The sequence below is a fragment of the Hemitrygon akajei genome, chromosome 21 (genome assembly GCF_048418815.1).
Source record: "Hemitrygon akajei chromosome 21, sHemAka1.3, whole genome shotgun sequence".
NCBI lineage: Eukaryota > Metazoa > Chordata > Chondrichthyes > Myliobatiformes > Dasyatidae > Hemitrygon > Hemitrygon akajei.
The window spans coordinates 49818752-49839724 of record NC_133144.1 but is presented as its reverse complement, the minus strand read 5'-3'; the positions used below and the strand labels follow the sequence as shown (position 1 = coordinate 49839724).

Genomic DNA, 20973 nt, shown 5'->3' with positions numbered 1-20973 from the left:
GGCTAAATGCCCTATTTTCTGTGAAACATTTTGGTGTAGTGCTTTGCTGAAAACGTCATATGAACTGGCACAATGGGCCAGAAGGTCCGCTCCTGTTAAGATTTGATACGTAATAGTGGTGGCCCGTGTTGCCATTGGTGTATTCGTGACGTATACATCTTAATGTAGGAATTGATTATACAATTCTGTAAAGTTTGTTTTTCTCACAGTTTGAAGTATAAGGTTACAGAACAGTTTAAAAATATTTATTTCAAGCTGTTTTCAATTCGGGGTTGCATTTCCAACCTTTCCATAATAATCTCGTTCTGATATATGAACTGGTGGTTTAGTTATGCAAATGAGCTTGTGAAACCATCACCATCTGTTATGACAGAATCAGTATGTTTGTTAGACTCAATCTTGGGAATCTGTAGAATTAACATGGCTAGCATGCGTTCAGCATGAAAGTCTTAATAGAGCAAGGGCTTTAGACTCCCATGATCAATTCATTATGAAAATAATCATTTGTTTATTTTGTTAATGGAGCTAAATTAAGCAACTCCATGGTGTGCTTTGCTAACTCTAAATGGAACCACTAGATGGCACCTATGATTTGAAGGCATCATCCATTGAGATTTGAGATGGCATGAGAAACTAAATAGCTTTTACCTATGTTACCCAGCTATTACTGTAATGTATAAATTGGATGCAACAGTACATAATAAAAAAAGTCTCATTCAGTTTATGTACAGAAAGATGTATAAAAATACTACAGTATTATTTCCTGCAACGTGTCAGAATTTTGACAATTCCATATCACAATATTGGGAACATTTCATATTGAACTATTCAGCATTTGCACCACACACATACTCAGTCCCAGACTTTTAAAATGCATCTTCTTTCCCAGGAACATCACCAGAAAACATCTACACAATTTTTACGTGAAAATGCCATAATTACAGAACAAAAAGAAACAAAGTCAATTTTAATGCAAAGTGATCAAAGTGGTTCAAGAAACAAATGATTGAAGGGAAGGTTGAATTGTTTGGTTATTGACATAAAGTATAAAGTAATTTGCAGATCATGTTGTAATTGTTCTAAACTGTCTCCTCTGGTTTAGTTTTGATTTTCTCGTCTTTCAGGCTCATTTGTAAAATACTCAGAAAATGAGGAATGCTTAATTGTGACAGTTGTCTGCTGCAAGTTAATCTTGATATTTATGCTTTTCATAGTTTAATTAAACATTAGGAAGAGACCATTTAGCAATTGTGTCTAATTGTCTCCTGGTTAATTACTTGGTAAAGTATTGGAATTAGTTATTGGACTAAACAGGATCTTTTGGGGAGAGGGTTGGGAATTGCAGAATAGATATAATTGGATTTAAGAAAGAAATTGCTTATTTAGTGGACTTTGTCTCTTTATTGGGGGACTATCATCACCCCAGTTTTTTAACTCTTTAAGCTAAAAGTTTACATCACTTTTTTGTGGACAGTATATTCTTAGCAGATGCTTCAAATCTTGAGCTGGGATACTTGTGCACTTTTGCATGTTAACAGTTGATGGATATTTAAGTGTTTGGCTCAGTGTTCTCGTTGGTAATGGGGAAGAAGTATGTTGGGAAGATAATGTGAATAGCCTCATCTAAGAATTAGATGATACAGTATGTATGGGATTATAAATCAGCACATACAGAGGTGATATAGAACCTTGATTTAATGCTATGTTGAAGAATGCTGCTAGATTGCAGTGTATTCAAGAGCTCCCCATTAGCTTGGAGTGGCTCTTGAGTGTACAACCTTTTGATGTTAGTGCTATGCAATGAATAAAGCCAGCCAATGTTTAATGATACAAGAGTGGTGAATGTTAATTGGAATGTAGCATGCCACTTTAAGCGCTGAATTTAATACAAATTAATTTAATTTTGAACTTTTCCTCTCTGCGAATCACTGTTGGTTGAAACCATTGTGATGTCACTATTGCATTATGACATTTTATTTTTCTGTAATAAAATAGAAAACACCTTTAGTTGATCAGATGCTTAGCATTATAGCAAATACAAATAAATATCATGGCATCAACACAATAGCACACCATCGACTACCTCATCGTTAAGGAAAGATTCCAGATTCTCTGGTACGTAATCACCATGGATATTTGATAAAATTTCGGCTTCAGTCACTGTGGATTATACCACATGAGCTTCTCCAGCAGCAGAGCTTGAAGCTAATTGGCTATTTAATTCTTTTATTGCAGGTGAACATCAATGCAGATGCTGTCCAGTATGGCTGATTGTAATGCTGGAAATTTCATCACATGAATTGCTTCATCACTTTCCATCCTAACCCCCTCTGCCTTTCCAACCTATCTGGAATATAGATAGAATCTGTAACCCAGTTTTTTGTTGTCCAACAGTTTCTCATTCTACTTTTATAAAGGTATAAAACATAGATCTTCAGTTTTAGTTTATGTCATACCCTGCAGATTAGCCTTCATTGTCTACAGAGCCCAGGGTAACGTGCTATGTTGGCATCCTTGATGAAACATTAAAATTGCCTTTTGTCAGCCTGTTGACAACAGTCCACTTAAACTGAGCAATAATGTAGATATTTGTATGATTTTTGTATAGGATTTGCTAGATGTTAAACCATTTCCACTACTTATAGTATTCATCTTCCTCTATCAAAATTTGACTACTGTTAGAAGTAACAGTCATTGAAGTTATACTAGTAATAATAGGAATGTTCCCCACTATCAGTAATTTTGTGGAGAAATCACCCTATTTTAGTGTGTCTGGGGGAACTCACTCTGTAGCTTGTTTCCATCGTCTGATGTTGGTGTATAATAGATCATTTGCCCTAAGTAATTCATCCCACTTCATCTCCAAATTATTGGGTAATTCTCTGTAATTAATTTGTTAAAAGCTCTGCATTCAATTTCTCCATTGACTGGAAAGGAATCTTTGTTTTTACCTACTCATATCCTGCTTTTCTGTAGGGCTGCGAAGAGTCAAGTTATCTTATGAAGGAGCAGGAAATTCAGTTTATAGAAAGTCAGTTTTCGGCTCAGAGCTTGATTGTGAAACTCTTACACTCATACACATTCACCATTTGTTGTTTGTCACATTATCTGTTAGAACAATGTAATCATAATACAATGAAGTGAAAGCACAAGTTGTTTGGATGAACTCCATGACTGCCTGCTCTCTTTGTGGCTCTTTGTAGCCACTTGGGCTGTAACCTAAAGCCTCTGGTGGAGAACCTTAGAACCAATGTTGTGCCAGCACGTAGAGTGTGTGGTCATGGAACTTGTATCCTTTTGAACTGAAGGCAAGGCGAGGCAAGTAAGTCAAGCTGACACACAGACTTCCATAAAGAGGTTATTTGTGTTATTACAATTGATCAGAGGAACTGGATGGTTTCTTTCACCATGTACAACTATTGAGAATAGACGAAACTAGCCAAAAGTTCAGGGCAAACAGCTTTGATACCTATTTGATTTAGGTGGTATGGGATCATGAACCCAAACTTGTTGTACACCGCTATGTGATTATTGTGACCCTGAGCTATTAGTAACTGGTATATGGTGTTCGATAACCATAATCACAGCCTCAGCAAGATCATCCCTTATGACCAGAGATGAGGAGGATTTTCTTCAGCCAGAGGGTTGTGAATCTATGGAAATGATTACCACAGACGGTTATGGAGGCCAAGTGATTTGGTATGTTCTTGATTATTCAGGGTGTCAAATGTTACCGGGAGAAGACAGAAGGAGGGGGTTAAAAGTGATAACAAACCAACCATGATGGAATAGGCAAGGTGGGCTCAATGGCCTAATACTGCTCCTATGTCTTATGGCCCTGTCAAGGTGAAGTGCTATTGGCAGCATTTATGATTAACAAGCAGCACAGATAAAACAAAGCAAAGTAAGTACTTGTACCTTTCATTCCAATTTTGTAGTGTTTGAAGGATTGTGTTTTGTGTTTCAGGAGCCGCCATAATGTTACCATTTTTCAAGGACATCTTTGATCAAAGCACCCACAATGAATCTAGACCATTGCCTGATATTTGGGAACACCTTTACAGAAAGCTAAATGTCTACAAGGATGGCCGTATAGATGCCGATGAATTGAGAAAAGAACTGGAAGAAATTGGAAAGGTATTTGTTGGATGTCAAGATTCCAGCCTTTTATATTTTATCAATGTATGACAGAAAGATAACTGAGTCACATCTGTAAATATCTTTTACTGATAGCTTTTGGTCTAAAATAAACTTCAGTTTTTTCAAAGGAAGAATATGGGCACTCCTTCAAGCCAGTATCATTTGGCATGATCATGACTCATCTGTAAACTAAGTCAATCCTTGTTTCCTTATAGCCTTGGGTAGCAAAGGTTTATCAGCCTTGTACATAAAGTGTGTGAGGAGCTTCTTTATGCAAGAGCTAATCCCTCAGTTCTCTGTAGTAATGTTTTCTAACTTTTCTCCTCACTGGATTGTCTCTGATTTTAGGAATGACGCCCTCCTCGGGTACTTCCATTAACATACAAAGATAGGAAATGGAATCATAAACTAAGATTAACTACATTATGAAGGATATTTTTTGCCACCGTTATCTTGGGTAATCCATTAACAGATGAAAAAGACTTGCATTCACTGCAGTTCTGTGGAACAGCTGAAATTGCGTGTATGGGACAGATGGACCAGGACTGGATGAGTTGTCCAGATTGTTGTGATCTCCTTCCACTGACCTTTTGAAGAGACTCCAGGTACCTAGTGCCTTCCCAGATGCTTGTTTGGAGGTCCTAAACCTGAGGTGTGGTTGGTGAGGAAATTTTATTTTTCAGGAGTCTGAAGACATCCATGAGTGGAGATGAATGTTGAAAACTTTTCCTGCTGTTCCTGTGGGCTAACTTAATTCCAGGGAAAGGTTGTTGAATATATTTATATGCAAGATTGAAAAGAATCTGGACCAAAGTGATGTAATACCACACCTCTGCTCCCTCCTCTACTCTAGCCTCCTCCCACCTGCCCCCTCCAAAAAAAGAGCCAAGAAATCTCTAGCATCAGTAAATAGTAGAAATTACTCAAGATATTCCAGTCATACTCCCTTCAATGATCAAATCTAATCATGAGGTTGTATTGACCATGGGATTGTATCGACCAATGGTTATCCATTAGCGATTCTTTTAGCTAATGTGATCATTATCTTAGATGAGAACAGATTTGGGTGGCTCTTGAAACAGAGAAAGAGACAGACAGCAGACCGTTGCCTAGCCAGCAATGTCAGGATGAGAGGAGGGAAGAATAATTGAAAGTCTAGCCAATTCCTATTCTTTCACGTTAACCTCACATACTCTGATCTTTATTCTCATAGATTGGAATATTATTTTGCTAGACCTAATTATGCCACCAATTAAGTCTACCCTGTTCTTAAGGCTACATTATCCCTCATCATGTGGGTACTGAACAGGGTGCAGTCTGACCAGCAATCTCAGCAGAGGGCGATTTGTGTCCTTTGATATATACTGAAAGTCAATGCTCTATTAACCTGGCTACGGTTTTTCCGACTGGATGATGAGCAGTCCATTGATTATACTAGTTTTAATGATAACCTTTTGAAGTAATTGTAGCCTCGGGAATATCCAGCAGTAGTTTTTCAACATATACAGGTAAATTTTACAAGGTAGAAATTGATGATATTTCTGCAACTGTTGTAATGTGTAGCATCTGTGTTAGATTTAAAAGTATGTTTCAATTTCAAGCATTTAATGGTCTTTAATTATCACAGATTAAGCCTTATTTGGCAAGTAAGACGAACAATGTATATAAAAAGATTAAAACTGTGAGGATAAAATGGTGCATTTTACTCCTGGAAACTAGATCCAAGTGTATCTGATTGAAGTGAATAATACTTATGTGTATTCTTTTCTTTTAGCTTCTCTTCAGTATCTCCATGAGCTAGGTAGAGATAGTAAGTTTTGACCTAAAATGAACTTTTCTTTATCAATAAATGTTTTTGCCTATTACAGGATGGCTTCGAAGGAAGAGACTTTGAAGCATTCGTGAAGTATCTTGACAGCCAGCAAAAGACCATAAAACTTGGCTTTGGGACGGTTGCAAAGGAGAAAACTGGTGAGTCAATGACTATTGAAATGGCCATTGAACTTTCTAAATATCAGCAAGTATGTAAGTGCATTTAAAATTAAGTATGAACATGGGATATTCTCACCTTCTAGGCACTGTGGTGATGCATCCTGCTGCACTGTTTCCTACCTTTTGGAAACACAGTGAGGCCCTATTGTGTTTTTTATAGGGAGACATAGGCTGGGACTGGTGAATGGTTGCAGGCTGGAAAGGTACCTGTATATTCAGGTGGTTCTGTGATTTTTAATCATAAGAAATTTGAACTTAATAAATCAGGCGCCAAATAGCAATGAGATCTGGCAGAACATCAGTACTATCAAATTGGTTCATCTTTGTTCTTCTTGGCTTGTTTGTGACTCAGACTCTTCAGTAAATGCTGAATCTAATTTTCCCTGAGGTAATGACAATGTGCATTAAATAATATCTTTAGATCAACATTGTCCCATCTATGAAATGTAAGTCTTCGACACAGATGTAACCAAACATATCCAGTTTCCCTTTTCCTAGAGCCTCTCCAACAAGTTCTGATGAAAAGTCATTGACCTGAAGCTCGCACTTTCTACACTGGTTGTTTCACTTAGTGTGTGATCAGAACATTGTTCTTATTTCAAATTTCTAACATACACATTTTTGTTGGTTTTGAAGCAAAGTTACTGTGCATTAAACTCCTGGATGCAAGGTAGCACATCTGTGGCAGACAGACAGTGATTCTATTTTTTAATGTTCATTTCATATTTTTACCATCTGCACTGTTTTGTTATTGTACTACTAAACTTGTAGGCAAAGTTGGAAGACTGAAGGTTATACAATTCATGGGAAAACTACGTGTCAGTCTTAGTATCTTACAAGCAAAAAAGGTTATAAAGCAGTAAGTATTATTGTCCATTCTTCCTCAGATATAATTATCCCTTTTTCTCATTTTGTTTTAATTTATGAAGTCGAATGTGTTTTAAGATTTGACAAACCCTTATACACGCTTGAAACGACTTTACTACCGTTATCGGAATTATATGCTTTTCTAAATAGCTCTATCAAACATGTACTTGCTTTGGTTACATTTTTAACTGACCTATTAACATATTGTCAAATCTGTAAATACCGATAAAAGTCTTTTTTTCTAATCAGTGTTTCTCTTTAAGCATTTCAAAACTGAACAGTGTTCCTTCTTTCATTAAATTGCAAAGAACTGTTATTCCTTTAGCTGTCCAGTCCTTAAAATCTAGCATCCAGTTTATTTGGCGTAAAATCTGAGTCATATGCACACCATTTAAGAATTGCAATATCTCCCACTAGTTTATATTTTTTAATAGTTTTCCATATTTTAAGAGTCCATTTCACCCATTGGTTATCAATAGTATTTATGTACCTTTGTAGGTTGTTATCAGCCAAAATTGCCTGTATGAGGATGGGAAGTACCCACTCCTCAATGTTTTTCCATTGAGCGTCATATGATGGGTTACACCAACATATCACAGCTCTCAACTGTGCTGCAAAATAATAATCTCTAAGAGAAAGTAGGCCCCATCCCCCCTTTTCCTTGGCTAATTGCAAAGTTTTGAGACGAACTCTAGGCCTTTTACCTTGCCAAATATAACTTGATAACATTTTGTTCCATTCATTTAATTGATTTTGATTAATCTCTGTTGGTAGGGTTTGAAAGAGATATAATAGTCTGGGAAGTATATTCATTTTAATAGATTCAATCCTTGAACTGAAACTGAAAAAAGGAATCAGGTTGCATCTTGTTATGTCTTCCTTAATTTTTTTAATATATAGGCTGATGATTGCATTCTTATAATTTTGCCAAATCATCTGGCATAATGATACCCAAATATTTGAAAGACTCTGTTTGCCATGCTCGGGGATATCTACTTTCAATTTCTCTTGGTGGGCTATAGTTATATGAAAGTAATTGGGTTTTATCTATGTTGATTTTGTATCCTGATTGTTGACCATATTTTTCAAAGGATTGCATCAAGGAGTGCCCTCCCCCGTTCTTTCTCCCTAGGCCTCCCGACCCATGATCCTTTCCCTTCTCCAGCTCTGCATCCCTTTTGCCAATCACCTTTCCAGCTCTTGGCTTCACCCCACCCCCTCCGGTCTCCTATCATTTCGGATTTCCCCCTCCCCCTCCTGCTTTCAAATCTCTTACTATCTTTTCTTTCAGTTAGTCCTGACGAAGGGTCTCAGCCCGAAAGGTCAACATTGCTTCTTCCTATAGATGCTGCCTGGCCTGCTGCGTTCCACCAGCATTTTGTGTGTGTTGCTTGAATTTCCAGCATCTGCAGATTTTCTCATGATAGTAACCTCCCTGTTTGCTGGAGAAATTGTGGAAATCAAAATGCAAACCATTATCATGTTTTCTGGGAATGCCCCTTTATCAAAGACTGTTGGAGTGGGATACACAGTGCCCTACAAGACATCTTTAAATGTGAAATACCCTTAGAAAGTAAAACCATATATTTTGGGTATACACCTCAAGAATGGTTGAAAAGAGATAAATATTTAATGAATACACTGTTTGTGGCTGGTAAAAAGACTCTTACTAGGAAATGGTTATCACAGGAGAGCCCAACCTTAAATGCATGGATGGAAATTACAATGGACATTTATAAAATGGAGAAGATAACAGCATCTGTTAATCATAAGTTGGAACAATTTGATTCATACTGGGAAAAATGGTTTAACTACATAACACCTCATAGGCCTGATTTTATTCTCACAAATCAATGAATATGTTGTAAAGAAAAGATCACTCCCTACTTGTACATAGTTTTCTCCTTTTACTTGTTCTTTCTTTCCTCTCTTTTCCATAAATGTATACCTTGGATAAATATTATGCAGAGATTTGTGGCATATATGACTATATGATATATATGTACAATATCTGAAATACATCTTATGGAAATGTTTGTTTGATGATAAACTTCAACAAAAAATAAATTACAAAGAAAAGGGAAAAAAAACAGTAAGTAGTGGGACCATTCAGTTACTGGACTGGAATTCTGGAAGCGTGCTAACTATCTAGAGGTGGGATTTAAAATTAATTTTTATAATGGTTCCACTCCACTTTAGGTACAGCTCAACCTCCTTATACAGATCACCCCTAATCCAGAAGAAATTCCAGTTACCCAATTGTCACCAGCTCCTTATACATGTTCTATCTTCCTATTTGTAAATTTGGCGCTTCCTGACATAGGGAGTAATCCTGTGATTGAGGACAATGGAACATGCCTGTCAAGGGGAGAAGGGACGTGTAATGTAATTGAGTACGTATGAGAATTCAGAAAGCAGTAATGCAGAAGTTTCAACCTTGCAGTTGTCTAATAGGCGTACAGTTTGTTTCAGCCTGAGTAGATGAGAGCAAAGGCTGAAGAATAAATAAGTAAAGTGACCACAGCACTATGGTATAAGAGGTCACTCATGCTGAGGAGTGAAAATGGTGTGTAGATGCTGTCCTGTGAATTTGTTAATACGTAGTGCAAAAATAGTGAGGCAGTGTTCATTGTCCATTCAGGAATCTGATAGCAGAGGGAAAGAAGCTGTTCCTAAAATGTTGAGTGTGTAACTTCAGCCTCCTTTACCATCTCTCAGATGGTTTTTATAGGAAAAGAGCATGTCTTGGATGAAGGAGATCCTTAATAATGGATGCCGCTTTTGGAAGATGTCCTTAATGGTAGGGGGTCTAGTACCCATGATGGAGCTGGCTGAATTTACAACCCAGTGCAGCCTTATCTGATCCTGTCCAGTGGCCCTTCATGTTGGATAATGATGCAACTGATTAGAATGCTCTCCACGGTTTATCTGTAGAAATTGGAGCGTCTTTGGTGACATACCAAATCTCCCAACGCTTCAAATGAAATACAGCTGCTGACATACCTTTATGAAAATGATCAATCAATTATTACCTGAGCTATATGCAAGTTGCACGACGTCAGTAAGAGCAGAGAACTGAGAATGTAGCTGAAAGATTAATGTGAGAGAAATGTTGAGAAGACTACTTACTCACTATCCCAGCCAAATTCTCTTACCTGTCTAGAATCAAGATCACAAAGTTGGAAAACACCAACATTTGTTCCATTGCCTTTAATAAATGAAAAATGATTTCCATATATAACTATATGGATTTAATGAAATGAAAGGGAATTTGGCTTGAACCCAAATACATTATTTTATGTCATAATCTACATTATTCATCTCTATTCTTGAAATTAACCAGCTTGGACAACAATAAGTATATGGACATCGATTGGAACAAGTGGTGGCAGATCTATGTAACAGACAAAGAGGACAATATGCGAAATATGATTGATGTCTGGAGATATAACAGTGTAAGTATTGCATACAAAGTGATTATGTACTTTTTGACTGGTTGAATCACGATGAAGTTAACAATTATCCAGAGTTTGCAGTTGGTTAGACTGACTTCCATTGATGTAATAGTTTGTTTCTTATCAATACCTCAGAATGCTTCTGTATATAGTAAATTATTTTAGAAACTCAATGATGTCTGGTTTTGTGAGGGCCACTGATTGGATTTTTAAAGTTAAATACAAAATTTGAAATTGGGAGTTGTCAATATCCGTAACTGGGAGGAGGGATCTGGAAAGCTAGGAGGTTATTTGCTTTGAGATTAGTTAGAATCACAAAGATGATTAATTCTTCTTTGAAAGATAGAGCCTCAAGTTAACATAGAACATAGAAAACCTACAGCACAATACAGGCCCTTCGGCTCACAATGCTGTGCCGAACATGTACTTACTTTAGAAATTACCTAGGGCTACCCATAGCCCTCTATTTTTCTAAGCTCCATTACCTATCCAGGAGTCTCTTAAAAGACCCTATCGTTTCCACCTCCACCACTGTCACTGGCAGCCCATTCCACGCACTCACCACTCTCTGCATAAAAAACATCTCCTCTAACATCTCCTCTGTGCCTACTTGCAAGCACCTTAAAACTGTGCCCTCTCATGCTAGCCATTTCTGGGAAAAAGCCTCTGACTATCCACATGATCAATGCCTCTCATTATTTTATACACCTCCATCAGGTCACCTCTCATCCTCCGTCACTCCAAAGAGAAATGGCTGAGTTCACTTAACCTGTTCTCATAAGGCATGCCCCCCAATCCGGGCAACATCCTTGTAAATCTCCTCTGCACCCTTTCCACATCCTTCCTGTAGTAAGGCGACCAGAAATGAGCACAGTACTCCAAGTGAGATTTGAGCAGGGTCCTATATAGCTGCAACATTACCACTTGGCTCCTAAACTCAATCCCACGATTGATGAAGGCCAATGCACCGGATGCCTTCTTAACCACAGAGTCAACCTGCGTAGCAGCTTTGAGTGACCTATGGACTTGGACCCCAAGATCCCTCTGATCCCCCACACTGCCAAGAGTCTTACTATTAATACTATATTCTGCCATCATATTTGACCTACTAAAGTGAACCACTTCACAATTATCTGGGTTGAACTCCATCTGCCACTTCTCAGCCCAGTTTTGCATCCTGTCAGTGTCCCGCTGTAACCTCTGATAGCCCTCCACAACACCCTCAACCTTTGTGTCATCAGCAAATTTATTAACCCATCCCTCCACTTCCTCATCCAGGTCATTAATAAAAATCACAAAGAGTAGGGGTCCCGGAACAGATCCCTGAGGCACACTACTGGTCACCGACCTCCATGCAGAATATGACCGGTCTACAACCACTGTTTGCCCTCTGTAGGCAGGCCAATTCTGGATCCACAAAGCAATGTTCCCTTGGATCCCATGCCTCCTTACTTTCTCAATAAGTCTTCCTAATCACATTATGCCTCTCCAAATGTTCATAAATCCTGCCTCTCAGGATCTTTTCCATCAACATACCAACCACTGAAGTAAGACTTACTGGTCTATAATTTCTTGGGCTATCCCTACTCCCTTTCTTGAATAAGGGAACAACATCCAGAACCTCCCCTGGCCCCATTGATGATGCAAAGATCATCGCCAGAGGCTCAGCAATCTCCTCCCTCGCCTCCCACAGTAGCCTGGGGTACATTTCATCCGGTCCCGGTGACTTACCCAACTTGATGCTTTCCAAAAGCTCCAGCTCATCCTCTTTCTTAATATCTACATGTTCAAGCTTTTCAGTCCACTGTGAGTCATCCCTACAAGTTACAAAGTATCGAAAGGATATAAGCTGTAGGATATATGTTTGAATATTGCCATTTCATTCTTATTATAGAAACAGTGTTGGTGATGGTACTGTTCTGTTGTAAAGTATAATAGAAAATGAAACTTCATTTTAAAGAAGTAGCATTCATATATATCTTTCCACAGTCTTGGACCATCCTAAAATGATCTGTAGCCAATGAATTACTTTTGAAGTACATTAGGGATTTGGGATTAGGGATACAAGAAATGTGGCAGTCGGTCTGCGATGTGATGTTAAACACAAGACAAATAACGCTCAGGATATCGGGGAAGTGGTTGTTTAATGTCCCTCTGAGAGAGCAGAAGAAGGGGCCTTTGAATAACATCTGAGTGATGGTCCGTTCTGAAGAATAGAATCTCACAATGTTGCACTAAGTAAGCCTACATTTTAGTGCTCAAGTTTTCAATAGCAATTGGACGTTCAATTTATTACTCAGATGAGAGTCCTGTTCTCACACAAATTAAATGGAATTAGTATTAGTTTATTATTGTCACATGTACTAAGGTTTAGTGAAAAGCTTGTCTTGCATACTGTTCATTCAGGTGAAATCATTAAACTGCACTGAGCTAGTTAACAATGCAGAATAAAGCATAAAAGATATTGAAAAACTGCAGTATTGGTAAATGATAAAGGGCAAGATCATAATGAGGTAAATTTTGACCAAGAGTCCATTTTACTGTATAAAAGGTAAATAAGAGCAATTCTGGAGGATTGGAGCTTTTAATTACTTGATTTTAACCTGCAAAGCCAATGGAAGCACAAAAAAGACTTCACCTTAATGCTTTCTTTCACCACAACCCTGCTCAGATCTTTTCTATCAATGATGACATAACCAATTGTGAGGAGTTCTTAGAGAATGAGGAGCCAGAGAAGTGGTGGGGCCATCTGATTGCAGGAGGCACAGCTGGAGCTACCTCACGAACCATGACTGCCCCTTTTGATCGTCTCAGAGTGCTAATGCAAGTAAGAGTGCTGATTGCTGCTGTGTCTATAATTTATATGTTACTATTACTGCTCTCTTGATGTGCTAATGATCTTGTTTAATCACTGATTTTAAGTTACTGAAGTACGAACTGGCATTCTCAAAATATTGACTTCCATGTGAATTGTGAGATGATCTATAAGTATGGAGCTACTGAGGCAATCTTCATCAGTTGTTTTCTCAGGTATATTGATTGTCTTTGGAAAAAACAGTTATATTGCATTAAATGAGCTGGTTTATGTCAGAGACCAGTGCACTTCATTCATCATCTAGACCTTTGTGGGTCAGCTCTACTGAAGAGCTGGCGCAGGCGTGTTAGGCTGAATGATCTTGCTAAGTTCTCTAGCAGACTATTTCTTATAAATGCTACTCTCCCTAGCACTTTCCCTCATTCTGGTGCCCTCTCACCCATTCTCTTGCCCTCCACTCTCCTCATGACCTGCCCATCGGCTCCCTCACTGCCTTCCCTTTATTCCATGATTTACTGTTTTCTCCTATCAGATTCATTCTTCAATCCTTCACTCCTCCCACCTAGCCCCTCGGAGCTTCGCAAGTCATTAATTCCCTTTCATCTCCTCTCCCCCACTCACCACCTTCCCCCTTGCCTTGTCTCATCTATCACCTGCCAGCTTGTGGTGCTTCCCCTCCCTGCTAGCTTCTACTTCATTTCTTTCCAGTCCTGATGAAGGGTCTTGGTCTGAAATGTTATCGGTTTATTTCCTTCCCTAGATGCTGCCAGACCTGCTGAGTTCCTCCAGCATTTTGTGTGCATTGCTCAAGATTTACAGCATCTGCAGAATCACCTGTGTTATCCTATCATTAATGTAATACACCCCCCCCCCCCCGCCCCATCCTCTGGTGTCAGAATAATGAACGTGATGAAATGAATGCAGTAGATTCCAGTTAATTCGGCCAGCAGTTAATTGGGACAGCCACTTATTTGGGACAACTCTTAAAGCACAAAAACTAATCAAGAAAATAGCTAGGATTTCCTTCATTTATTTGACACTATACCGCTTCATTAGGGCAGGAGATAGTTGGCAATCAGTTGCTAACAAGTGTCAGTTGCATGCACTTGTGTGTACGTTACACACTACACCATGCCTAGAGCAAGCGGTGTTTTTATAAAAAAGCAGTGAATTTTGTCACTGATAGTTGGCAGGAAATCAGAAGTAAGACAATTTAGAACTATTTTGCTCACTGTGGTTACGTGCATTTATGTTTCGAGTTATTAGAAATGGCCGGGGGTAAAAATTAACTTCACTCCTTCAACAAGTTAGGAACTATGAACAATTTGAAGGTATTGGCAATCATCTTAAATGTTACAATGAAAATGAAGATTTGGAGGGTGCAATCATTGAAAGCGTTGTATGAAGGCAGTCCATTTTCTGCACTAGAATGAGGCTGCACTGATTGTGTTCATTTACAGCCAATCAAAAGAACACGGCAGTGTAGACTAGATGAACTCCTCCACAAGTAACTATTAGGAACTGATACACAGTTTTCTAGGACTGTCATAGCATTGTAAATAAGTGAAAAGCAGTAGATGTTGCAAATTCAAAGTAACACACAAAATGCTGGAGGAACTCAGCAGGTCAGGCAGCATCCATAGAAAGGAACAAACAGTTGACGTTTTGGGCCAAGACCCTTCCTCAGGACTGGAAAGGAAAGGGGAAGGTGCCAGAATAAAAAGGTTGGAAGGGAAAGGAAGATAGCTGGAGAAGGTAGGTGAAGCCAGATGGTAAATGCCTGATAGGAGAGAAGAATGGGCCATTAGAGAAAGTGAGGGAGAAAGGGCACCAAGGGGAGGTGATAGGCAGGTGAGGAGAAGAGATAGGAGGCCAGAGCGGGAATTAGAAGACTAAGGGTGGGGGAGAGAAAAAAATTTATTGGAAGGTGAAATTGATATCCATGCCATTAGGTTGGAGGCTTCCCAGGTGGAATACAAGGGTGTTGCTCCTCCACCCTGAGGGTGGCTTCATCATGGCACAAGAGGAGGCCATCGACTGACATGTCGGAATGAGAATTTAAGTGTTAGGCCACTGGGAGGGTCCGCTTTTAACAGATGGAGCGGAGGTACTTGACAACACGGTCCCTCAATTTATGGCAGGTCTCACTAATGTAGAAGAGGCCACATCGAGAGCACCAGACACATTAGTTACTGTGCTGTACTTTTCTATGACTCTACGACCTCAGCAGGTTCACAAGTGAAGTGTTGCCTCATCTGGAAGGACTGATTGGGGCCCTGAAAGGAGGTGAGGGATGAGGTGTGTAGGCAGGTGTAGCACTTTGACTGCTTGCAGGGATAAGTGTTAAATGTGAGATTAATACAGGGGAACAAATGGAGCAGAGAATTAAGGAGGTCGCAATCCCTGCAGAAAGCAGAGAGTGGGGGAGACGTAAAGATGTGTTTGGTGGTAGGATCCCTTTGGAGATGGCACAATTTGCAGAAAATGGTGTATTGGATGTGGAGGCTCATAGGGTGGTAGGTGAGGACATGAGGAACACTATCTCTATTAAGGCGGTGAGAAGATGGGGTGAGTATGGATGTCCAGGAAATGGAGGAGATGTGGGTCAGAAAGGAACTGAGAAAAAGGAATAGCATCTTTCCAGGAGACAGGATGGGAAGAGGTATAGTCAAGAGAGCCTGGGAATCAGTGGGTTTATAAAAGATGTCCGTCGACAGTCTGTCTCCTGAGATGGAGACAAAGATATCAAGAAATGGAACAAATGAATTTAAGGGCAGGGTGGAAGTTGGAGACAAAGTTGATGAAATTGATGAGCAGCACTCATGCAGTCATTAATACAGTGGAGGAAGAGTTGGGGAGCATTACCAGGGAAGGTTTAAAACATGGATTGTTCTACTTAGCTAACAAAAACATAGGCATAGCTGGCGCCCGTGGCTACCCCTTGAGTCTGGAGAACATGGGAGGAGATGACAGAAAAATTGTTGAGGATAAGGACCAGTTCTGCCAGATGGAGGAGAGTGATGGTGGAGGGGAACTGGTTGGTTCTTTAATTTGAAAGAGGCAGAGATTATTGGTAGTGTTCTAATTTGTTCTGTAAGTACATAGCTTGTTGCTCAGTTAAATGGTAGCTTGCCTTTTTTATATGCCTTTTAAACTATTTCCGTGGAACTTTGGCTAATTGGAGCAGCCACTTAATTGGACCAAAATATATTTATTGATTCCAATTAACCAGAATCCACTCTATTGACTATTCTCAGGAGGTCAAGTGTACAGACACCAAGTGGATGAGCTTTGTGCTTCAGTTAACCATTCTTAGGATCTGGAGATGTGGAGTTATATTCCTCAAAGTTTCTGGTAACACGACAGAGTTTAGATATTGAGTAGATGTTTTAGAATTTTAATGGTACCGAAGGAAACCATTAGTAAAGTCTCAAATCTAATCTTCTATGTGCTCTTCAGAGTCAAAGGCACTTCCGTTTGAGCCAAGAATTTACTTTCTTCTGGCTGGGGGGGACTTCAATCAGCCTCCATTATCTGAAGTTATTGAATTCTTAGTGTCAAAGATCAACCATGCTATAAATTTCCACACATGGGGAATGAGCAGGGTGAGTGGGAGTTTGACTGGTCGTTCAAAGGGCTGGCAGCAAATGATGCCTTGCTTCTTTGCTCATGGTACCATGTTTCAGTGGTCAGATGTACCACAACAAACTTTGTAGATGGAAAGATGGAAAAAGACACTTTGTACTTGGTCTTGCATTATGAAAATTAAAACTTTTCCCCAGATTTTACAAAAATAAACAAGTACTTCAAAAAAATTCTACCCTGTAATATCAAGTTATTTTTAAAAAATCATAATCTTAGATTGCCTTGACTTTCTGAAGAACTGGTCTATTAATTCTATTGTGATATTTGCAATTCTTAGTTCTGGTATCTTCCAGCTCCTTGCAGGCTCATTTGATATCCTTCACTTCTTCACTCTAATACTGTGAAAGATGGAAAAAAGCACTTTGTATTTGGTCTTGCATTATAAAAATTAAAGCTTTTCCCCAGATTATACAAAAATAAACAAGTACTTCAAAAAAATTCTACCCTCTAATATCAAGTTATTATTTTTTTGCTGATCATTTTGTTTCACCTGCCATTGTTATTAAAGGTAATTGTTTGAACTCTGTCAGCACTAGCTTTTAAGCTTATAGTTCACTGAAATAAATTTTATTTTGGTACCTTTTTCTTCCAGGTTTATTCTACACGAGAGAATAAGATAAAGATATTGAGTGGCATAAAGCAAATGATTGCAGAAGGAGGTTTGAGTTCAATGTGGAAAGGAAATCTAACAAATATAATGAAAATTTGTCCAGAGTTAGCCATCAAGTTCATGGCATATGAAGAGGTATGGACAGACATAAATTAATTGTAGCTTTGCATTTTTATTATACATGAATGTTCTATAATTTAAACACGTTATATTCTGCATCGAGACACTTTGTTTTGAAAACATCTTAAAATGTTAGATACAAGTGAGCTATAGCCTGAAGTGGAGAAGAGCATTAAAATTTGTAAACTTACTTAACCATACTGTATTCAGACCCTGGATCTTGGTGGCCTCTTCCTTCTCTTTCTATTGATCTATAATTACACTAGTCATTCATAACTTATAGCCATATAACAATTACAGCATGGAAACAGGCCATCTCGGCCCTTCTAGCCCGTGCCGAACGCTTACTCTCACCTAGTCCCACCGACCTGCACTCAGCCCATAACCCTGCATTCCTTTCCTACCCATATACCTATCCAATTTTACTTTAAATGACAATATTGAACCTGCCTCTACCACTTCTACTGGAAGCTCGTTTCACACAGCTACCACCCTCTGAGTAAAGAAATACCCCCTCATGTTACCCCTAAACTTTTGTCCCCAAACTCTCAACTCCTGTCCTCTTGTTTGAATCTCCCCTACTCTCAATGGAAAAAGCCTATCCACATCAACTCTATCTACCTCCCTCATAATTTTAAATACCTCCATCAAGTACCCCCTCAACCTTCTACACTCCAAAGAATAAAGACCTAACTTGTTCAACCTTTCTCTGTAACTTAGGTGCTGAAACCCAGGTAACATTCTAGTAAATCTTCTCTGTACGCTTTCTATTTTGTTGACATCTTTCCAATAATCTGGTGACCAGAACTGTACAGAATACTCCAAATTCGGCCTTACCAATGTCTTGTACAATTTTAACATTACATCCCAAATCCTATACTCAATGGTCTGATTTATAAAGGCCAGCATACCAAAAGCTTTCTTCACCACTCTATTCACATGAGTTCCCATCTTCAGGGAACTATGCACCATTATTCCTAGATCACTCTGTTCTACTGCATTCTTCAATGTCCTACTATTTACCATGTATGTCCTATTTTGATGATTCCTACCAAAATGTAGCACCTCACACTTATCAACATTAAACTCCATCTGCCATCTTTCAGCCCCTTTTTTGACTGGCCTAAATCTCTCTGCAAGCTTTGAAAACCTACTTCATTATCCACAACGCCACCTATTTTAGTATCATCTGCATACTTACTAATTACCACCCCCATCATCCAGATCATTAATGTATATGACAAACAACATTGGACCCAGTACAGATCCCTGAGGCACACCACTAGTCACCGGCCTCCAACCTGACAAACAGTTATCCACCACTACTCTCTGGCATTTTCCATCCAGCCACTGTTGAATCCATTTTACTACTTCAATATTAATACCTAAAGATTGAACCTTCCTAACTAACCTTCCGTGTGGAACCTTGTCAAAGGCCTTACTGAAGTCCATATAGACAACATCCACTGCTTTACCCTTGTCAACTTTCCTAGTAACCTCTTCAAAAAATTCAATAAGATTTGTCAAACATGACCTTCCACGCACAAATCCATGTTGACTGTTCCTAATCAGACACTGTCTATCCAGGTAATTATATATACCATCTCTAAGAGTACTTTCCATTAATTTACCCACCACTGACATCAAACTTACAGGCCTATAATTGCTAGGTTTACTCTTAGAACCCTTTTTAAACAATGGAATAACACGAGCAATACGCCAATCCTCCGGCACCATCCCCGTTTCTAATGACACTTGAAATATTTCTGTCAGAGCCCCTGCTATTTCTACACTAACTTCTTTCAAGGTCCTAAGGATTATCTTGTCAGGACCCGGAGATTTATCCACTTTTATATTCCTTAAAAGCACCAGTACTTCCTCCTCTTTAAACATCATAGTTTCCATAACTTCCCTACTTGTTTCCCTTACATTATACAATTCAATATCCTTCTCCTTAATGAATACCGAAGAAAAGAAATTGTTCAAAATCTCCCCCATCTCTTTTGGCTCCACGCATAGCTGTCCACTCTGATTCTCTAAGGGACCAATTTTATCCCTCACTATCCTTTTGCTATTAATATAACTGCAGAAACCCTTTGGATTTATTTTCACCTTACTTGCCAAAGCAACCTCGTATCTTCTTTTAGCTTTTCTAATTTCTTTCTTAAGATTCTTTTTACATTCTTTATATTCCTCAAGCACCTCATTTACTCCCTGCTGCCTATATTTATTGTAGATCTCTCTTTTTCCGAACCAAGTTTCCAATATCCCTTGAAAGGCATGGTTCTCTCAAACTTTTAACCTTTCCTTTCAACCTACCAGGAACATGAAGATTCAGTACCCTCAAAATTTCACCTTTAAATGACCTTCATTTCTCTATTACATCCTTCCCATAAAACAAATTGTCCTAATCCACTCCTTCTAAATCCTTTTGCATCTCCTCAAAGTTAACCTTCCTCCAATCAAAACTCTTAGCCCTGGGTCCAGTCCTATCCTTCTCCATAATTATATTGAAATTAATGGCATTGTGATCACTGGACCGGAAGTGCTCCCCAACACATACCTCCATCACCTGACCTATCTAATTCCCTAACAGGAGATCCAACACTGTCCCTTCTCTAGTTGGTAGCTCTGTGTATTGCGGCAAAAACCTATCCTGCACACATTTTACGAACTCCAAACCATCCAGCCCTTTTACAAAATGGGCTTCCCAGTCTACTTGTGGAAAATTAAAATCTCCCACAATCACAACCCTGTGCTTACTACAAATATCTGCTATGTCCTTACAAATTTGCTCCTCCAATTTTCACTCCCAATTAAATTATACAATTAAAATACTGTAATTCAGAAGCTATTAAAGAGGCTGATGAGCATGTATGGAAGGAAACCCTTTTTGTTGGTTGAGGCCTTTAGGGCCCCTAGAAATTGCCCAAAAATTTGAGCCATGCTTTTCAGTTGGGGGTTAGGAAGAAACTCTACATATAAAAAGTGGTAGAACTTCAGATCCTCAGCAATTCTTAATTTTAAAATAGATCTATAGATTCTTGTAAACCAGTGTTTCCCAACCTTTTTTAGCTCAACACCTGACTTAAGCACTTTCATACTTGCCAATGCCCCTCTTGGGCATAATATACATTCTGGTGCCCCCATAGCATAAAAACATGTTTACCATATACTAACATGAGAAAAATGATTCTGCTTTAAAATTCTATTTGTCTTTAAACCTAGTTTATACAGTACCTGTGCATGTAGAGCGGTTTCAATATCAGTGTGATCTTTGAACTTGATGGTTTTTAGCAAGAGTTGAAATATCTGGTTCAAGTTGTGAC

At 38.8% G+C, this 20973-nt stretch overlaps 1 protein-coding gene across 1 annotated transcript in view; it reads left to right on the top strand.

The window, feature by feature from the left end:
* Nucleotides 1-3852: 3852 nt before the first annotated feature.
* LOC140714484 (calcium-binding mitochondrial carrier protein SCaMC-2-like) overlaps nt 3853-20973 on the top strand; it is a 31301-nt gene continuing 14180 nt past the window's right edge. Inside the window, exons 1-6 of the mRNA XM_073025779.1 lie at nt 3853-4137; nt 6009-6111; nt 6904-6991; nt 10343-10454; nt 13126-13281; nt 17507-17659. Of these exons, the coding sequence (XP_072881880.1) occupies nt 3979-4137; nt 6009-6111; nt 6904-6991; nt 10343-10454; nt 13126-13281; nt 17507-17659 (771 nt within the window). The 5' untranslated portion in view covers nt 3853-3978. The remainder of the gene's footprint in view (nt 4138-6008; nt 6112-6903; nt 6992-10342; nt 10455-13125; nt 13282-17506; nt 17660-20973) is intronic.